Source organism: Gordionus sp. m RMFG-2023, chromosome 1 (assembly GCF_954871325.1).
Source record: "Gordionus sp. m RMFG-2023 chromosome 1, tfGorSpeb1-WG-v2, whole genome shotgun sequence".
Taxonomy (NCBI): Eukaryota; Metazoa; Nematomorpha; class Gordioida; order Chordodea; family Parachordodidae; genus Gordionus; species Gordionus sp. m RMFG-2023.
The window spans coordinates 80,328,163-80,335,471 of NC_088775.1; the positions used below are offsets into that span (position 1 = coordinate 80,328,163).

Consider the following 7,309-nt stretch of genomic DNA (forward strand, 5'->3'; position numbering starts at 1 on the left):
ACCTATCTTCATATCAAATTTATCTATTCCATTTGAATCTAATAATATAATGTAAAATGCCTAAATTTATTCCAATTTAATTTAAAAATATATTTTGCCAAAAAATTATAAAATTATTGTCCCCTCTTTGCTATGTGATCAACCTGAATTTCATATCGTGATACTCGTTGTTTATCGTATAGTCATAATGTCAGTTGGGTTATTTAATTATCCCATTTTGCACTTTTTATTCCTTGCTTATCATATTGTCTTTTCACTGTACCATGGTCGTTACATCTATGCGAAAGGAATCAATCTTATACGCCTTCATTACGCTGTCTAGGTAGTGCTTCTTAGTGCTACATCATTTTGTTAAGTCTGCTTGTTTTCATATGTACTTCCTAAAAAAAAATCCCTTATATCCCTTTTTATATTTTTTTCATTTTACTTTTTTAAAAAATTTATCATATTTTTCTTTTTCTTCTCCTTTTGTTAAAAAAATTTTCCCCCATTTTCACCTTCAAGTAATTTTTATATATTAGAAAGAATTAAAATTTTTAGATATTTTAACTCATTTAAAGGGACACAATTATTTAAATCTAATTTTTAATTTATAATTAATAAAGATATTAATTAAAAGTTTTGACGAACTTAAATCAAAATCATCCAAATATTACGGTATTTCAATCCGTGTCGCTAGTTCAGGATTTATACATGATCGTCCTTTAAAGCAATACTAAAAATATATCTAGTTTAATCAAATTTTATATCCCAAAACATCATTCTAATCGGTTTACCCCCCCCCCCCTCTCAATATAAGAAAGCAAATCTCTCCGGATATCAATGGTATCAATCAGTGTCGATATAGACCTTTATTTTAAATTTTAGTTGATTTGAGTAGCCGATATTCAAAAATGATCATACCTCATAAATTTAAATTAAAAAACAAATTAATCAACACAATACTATGTTTTTATAAAAATAAATTATATAAAAATTTATTTTTTTAATTCGTTTTATTTTTTTTCTTTCAATTTAATTTAAGAATTTCATAAATTAAATATAGTAAAATGTTAAATATTAAAAATGATAATATTTGATATGAATTACATCAAAAATTCTCAAAATATTTACAGATTTAAAGGGAAAAATATATTAAAATTGGAAATAGTTTCATTTCAAGTTTAAATATTTTGAAGGGCTAAGAAATATCAAAAAAAAAATTGAGATAAATATAAAAGGTATATACAATATAATTTATACCTTCAGGTCATCTTAATGATGTTTGCATAATTATTATTTTTATAAAAAATATTAAATTTTAAGAAATTTAATATTAAATATTATTATATTACTATATACTATTCGATAAGTTATTGAGATTATCATTTATATTTTGAACGTGATAAATATCATATAATTGTATTCACCTTTTGTTTGTGGATATTAACTAGTAAGGATGAATTGTTGATAATTATAAATACTTTCATGTCAATAAATTATATATAAAAAATATCTCGGGCTTTCTTCTTTTATTAAAATTTACTAAATAATTTTAAATATATTTTATTAATTTTTTATTCGAGGGTAAGAAAAATTGCAAACATTAATTTTGATTAGAGCGTTTTATTCAGAAAAGCTTTTAGGATACCTTTATCGGTTATTTTAATTTTTATTATTACAAGGAAATAAGATGATACCTATAAAATATACTTAATATGTATGTATTCTTATTTTTCCTTAGTTTAAAAATCGCATTCTATTTAGACTGTGAATTCTAAAAAGAAAAGAAAAAACGAGCTAAGCAGAAGGCAGCCTAAGAGAGAGAAAAAAATTGCATCATCTCTAATTAATTCATTTATTCTTTTAATCTAATAAATATATTTAATTCATTAACAAATATTTTCATTTCAATATTCTATATTATGATAGTTTATGCTCCATGTGTAATTTTTCGGGGCATGCCCATTGCAACCCTGATTGGATAATTTTCTATCTACCATTCCGATTTCCGGTTTGTCATTTAATATATTTTTAAAAAATATTCTGATTAATAGAAGCATACGCCTAAGATAGTCAAAAAAATTTTTTTATCTCTAGTAATGGGTCGCCTATATAGCCAACCCCAACTAGATACAAGTCTTTCGTGTAGTAGGCTTAGTCCAATTTCATTAGCCCAGTATATAAATATAACCGTTTTTATTTTAGATTTAGCTTTCATCTTGTGTGGTTAATTGTATGTATGAACTACAGGATTTAATCAGGGGTAGTATCATAGGCGTAAGGCGGAAAGGGAAAAATTCCCCATTCTGAAATTTGCCTGTTCTCGCAAATATTATTTTAAGCTAATAAAAATTCACCCTCTATACACCGCCACCCACTCTCTCCCCTCCCAATATATATAATATATCACTCTAAACCAATTTTTAAAAATTAAATAAAAGTTAATATTACTTTTAAATAACGACTATTATTGAAAATTTTTATAAAAAAAGAAGTGAAAAATCAAAATTACAATTAGTGAACCCTAAGGACCTCCAATAAAAAATTTTTGCGAAAACACCTCATAGTGGCCTCTACCTTCCTTAGCAATATCCTGGCTAAACATATGAGTGGTGTTAATTAGCTTAAAATAATAATTAAATATACAAATTCCAGCTCATAGTATATGCCTATGGATTATATATTTATAGTGCTAGGAATAAATTCTGCTTTTATAAATCAAGTTCTCTGAAAAGTTTGGCGAGTCATCCAAATTTTTTATGAATATTGGATTGGATTTCCTATTTTTCGTTTTTTGATTTTTTAAAAAAAATAAGTCCTTCACACTTCAAAAGGCTATCGATGCTCTTGAATTGCATTTAAGCCTTTAAAGGTAGAAAAATATAACCAAATTACATCACCATAATATGTTTTTTTAAAACTGGTATAGAAAACTATAAACATAATTATAAAAATAAATATTTTTTTGGTATATAGGGCCGGGCCATATTTTAAATTTTTAAAATATACCCGGGCCGAGCCTGAAAATTTTTTAAAAAAAAACCCGGGCCGGGCCGTATTTTTTTAAAAAATTTATACAACATGAATTATTATATTCGTCAATTAGATATGGTTATAATGATTATATATAGTTATGATTAATATAATGTTTGGTGAAAGTTAACACTAGCTAACACTCATAGTATCTATTAAATAATAAAATTATGGTTTTCCTGCCATGGAATAAATACGCAAAGGATTAAATATATATGTTATATTTTTTATTAAAAATATCATTTTTATTTTTTTTATAAATGCATAGTATATTCTCAAAATTATATTTACACAAATTTTTTATAGTATTAATTTGTAATATACTAAATATCTGTTTAGAATAAAAAAAAAATGTTGTTAAACGGCTCGTTTTGAGCCGATTTTTTAAAACGGCTAACTCAGTGTTTTATCCAGGAAAATATTATGCAAGCCTGAAAATTTTGCTCATAGAAGGAGCAAAGGTCTAGACATATAGTATCGAAATTTCGAGGCTTAGTGAATATTTTTCTGGCGAAAATATTGAGTTAGCCGTTTTTAAAAATCGACTCAAAACGAGCCGTTTAACAACATTAGCTAATATACTTGCTTATTAAATGATAATACTCGCCGAAAAATATGATAAAATACGAAATAATGAATTTTTTGAATATACCAGGTCGAATATAATTTTTAAAAATTCCGAGCCAGGCCTAAAAATTTTTTTTTGAATATTCGGGCCGGACCGGGCCGGGCCTAAAATTTTTAAACCCGGGCCGGGCCGGGGCGTAAAAAATTTATGGAAAAAAATCCGGGCCGGGCCGAAATTTTTTTAATCTGGGCCGGACCGTACAATTGGTACCTCTGCAGGTCTCTGATATTTATTAAGAAATGAAAATGAAATATTTACATTACTACATATTTTTCTATAGGTATCTGCAACAGATTGTAAGATGCATCACCCAGGGATAAGATAATTCAATTAAAATATTTTAGTGTTTTATTTAAAAAAAATTATTTTGAGATAAAGCTGATATATGTAATATATTCATTAAATTGGTTCTATTTCTTTAACCAAATTTAATGAATTTTAAATTCATTCACTATTTTTATATATTTTTCTTGTAGAAAACTTTTAATTTTTTCACATCACTCTAATTTTATTTTATAGATATTAGTAGTGAAGATCAAAAGTCCGATTTTTCCAGGATCGCAGTCTGGACCGGTTTTTAAATTGTTTTTTAGTACGGACCAAGTTCCGGACCGGTCTTTTATTAATATTTAAGTTTGTATTACTATTCCCTTCATATAATTTTTTAATGAATTTATGTGTATATTTTATTTTATATTATTTCTTTAAAGGATTTACTTTCGTTTTTATAATTCTTCTTTCTTTTTTAGTTGATTTTTACTTTGCAATATACTATGCTAAAAGTTTTAGAAAAAACAGTTTACATTTATATTAAATATTTATATTAAATATTTGTATTATTTATTTGTATTATTTATTTGTATTATTTATTTGTATTATTTATTTGTATTATTTATTTGTATTATTTATTTGTATTATTTATTATATTATTTATATTTGATTTGATATTGTTAATAAAAAAGCTTTTTTGTTTTATAAAATGATAAAACGTGAATTTAATTAGGTAAAAACGAAAATATTATTTTAAAAAATAATGCGGACCGTGATTCGATTCGGTCTGTGTGCATCGGCCCTGTCCGAACCAAAAACCGGATTATGATCTTCACAATATATTGGGTTGTGTATGAATTGAATTACCTAAAATGAAAACTAAAAAAACTAAAATTGATTATACAAATAAAAATATGTGTGACAAATTTTTTTCTCTAAGTGTCAGCCTGAGGTAAGATGTTTACAGATATTGTCAATTTCTAGGGTCTAAATTAATAAAGAAAAGTTAATATCGACTATTATTTATTGTTTTGTGAATAAATAAAAGAATCAATTTAATTATTAAATAAAATGCTGGACTTTTACAATGTATCTATTCAAATGAATTATCTTCTGTGTTATCATAATATTAGGGTTGTTGAAAAGACTGATTCAGGTCGATTTTTAAAAACCGCCGATTAAGATTTTAGCCCAAATAATATTCCTAGGGATTTGGCAGATAAAAGCTTTCTGTCACCTATGAGAAAAAAAAATCTCTAGGCTCACATAATATTATTTTGAGCTTTAACAACCAGGGGTTCGAACCGAACCGAACCGCAAAACCGAAATGAACCGTTATGATTTTCTGAACCGTAACCTTAACCGAACCGTTATGAAGAAAATATTAAAAGAGCGAACCGAACCGTTATAAATATTTTAAACCGGTTCAAAACGGTTTTAAAAATAATTAATTTTAAATTATTAACCTAAATTTAAAATTTTAATTTTCCTGAAGTATATCAAAAACTTAATTCGTTAAAATTAGATATAGCAACTAGATATGATAGATCCATATTGGGGATCAATATTCAATTTATAAATAACGGAAAAATAAAATTAAGGACTCTATGCATGAAAGTGATTAAAGAACGACACACATCAGAATATCTTAAAAAAATTATTCTAGATGTTCTAAAAGAATATGAAATAAAAATTGAGCAGATTTACACAATAACCACCGATAATGCAGCAAATATGATTAAGTTAATTAAGCTATTAATACTACACGATGAAGAAGATGATGAAGATGATGACCTTAACGATTATTTAATTAATGATGATTTAAATAATAATGATATAGATAATGACGATTTAAATAATAATGATATAATTCATGATGAAAATAAAGAACTTTTTAATATTGAAAATATTAATCTTGCACCAAATGCCAGATCCATATTAATAGGTATTAGATGTGCTTCACATACATTTCAATTAGCAATTAATGATTGCATTAAAAATTCAAATGAAATTGTAATTATAAATAAAGCAAGAAACATCTGCAAAAAAATAAGAAATCAGACAACAATGGCTATTCTCTCAAAATTAAATTTGAAAAAACCACTAATAGATTGTTGCACAAGATGGAACTCTATCTATTTAATGTTGGAGAGATTACTAGAGTTAAAAAGCTTTTGCCAAGAAATATCGCTCCAAAGCGATCGCGAAAAATGTTTATCAGAGAATGAATGGAAAATAATTAGTGACATATTAAAAGCTTTATATCCAGCTTATGTTTTGACAAAATATTTACAAAGTGAACAATTGACAATGGGCGATTTTTATGCTGCGTGGATCAAATGTCTCATGCAAACGAGTAAAGTAGACACTCCATTTGCCAGACTTTTAGTTTCTACGATGAAAGCACGAGAAATAAATTTCAAAAATGAAGTTTTTTGCTCTGCTATTTATCTCGACCCTAGATATAATGTATTTTTAACTTTTGAAGAAAGAGAGATCGCCAGAAAACATCTTTGTAAAACTTGGAACTTGATACAAAATCTAAATAATCAGAATATTGAAATTCTAAATACTATGCCTACGTGTTCGTATTCGAAGGATAATTTAGATGATGATTTTGAAGATTTATTAAAGTCGCATGAAAGTCTTAATAAGAATAATTCTCAGGGCATCGAAAATTATAATAAATGTATAGAAATAGAATATATAATTCGTTCATTTGATAATATAGAGAGATTAGAAAAAGATACTAATCTTTTGAATTATTGGGAAAATGTAAAGAATAGTATGCCAGAACTTTATAAGTTAGCTATAACTGTGCTAGCAGTTTCAGTTACGCAGGTCTCCGTAGAAAGAGCATTTTCAAGCCTTAAGTTTATACTCTCTGCCCAGAGAACTAAATTAAATCCTGAAATATTAAAAATATTTTAGTTATCCGTTCGAATTCTCTTTTTAAACCTAAATAGTATAGTATACATATTATTTTATTCATTATTGTATTTACGCATGTTTGTTTTTATCTTATTTATTTATAAAATAAAAAAAAACGAATTTGTCTAATTTATATTTCCTAAATTTAATAAAAATATCTATTAGATTATCATGGATAAATTAAATAAGAAATTATAAACTAAAAATATTTTTCTCTAAAATTAATATATACATGGTTAATGATTAATTTTTTTTTAAATTAAATTTATAAAAACCGGAACAAACCGAAAAGAACCGTTTTAAATTATAAACCGAACCGAACCGATATGATTTTTTTTTAAAAACCGAAATGGAACAAAACCTTTATAAAATTTTAAACTAAAAACCGGAACGAACCGAACCGTTATACTAAACGGTTCGAAACCCTGTTAACAACACTATCTAATATATACAATAGATTTTATT

At 25.7% G+C, this 7,309-nt stretch overlaps 1 protein-coding gene across 1 annotated transcript; it reads left to right on the forward strand.

The window, feature by feature from the left end:
* Positions 1 to 5,524: 5,524 nt before the first annotated feature.
* Positions 5,525 to 6,844, forward strand: LOC135930786 (zinc finger BED domain-containing protein 4-like). Its single transcript, XM_065467573.1, has one exon. The coding sequence runs from the start codon at positions 5,525 to 5,527 to the stop codon at positions 6,842 to 6,844; it is 1,320 nt and encodes a 439-aa protein (XP_065323645.1).
* Positions 6,845 to 7,309: the final 465 nt, after the last annotated feature.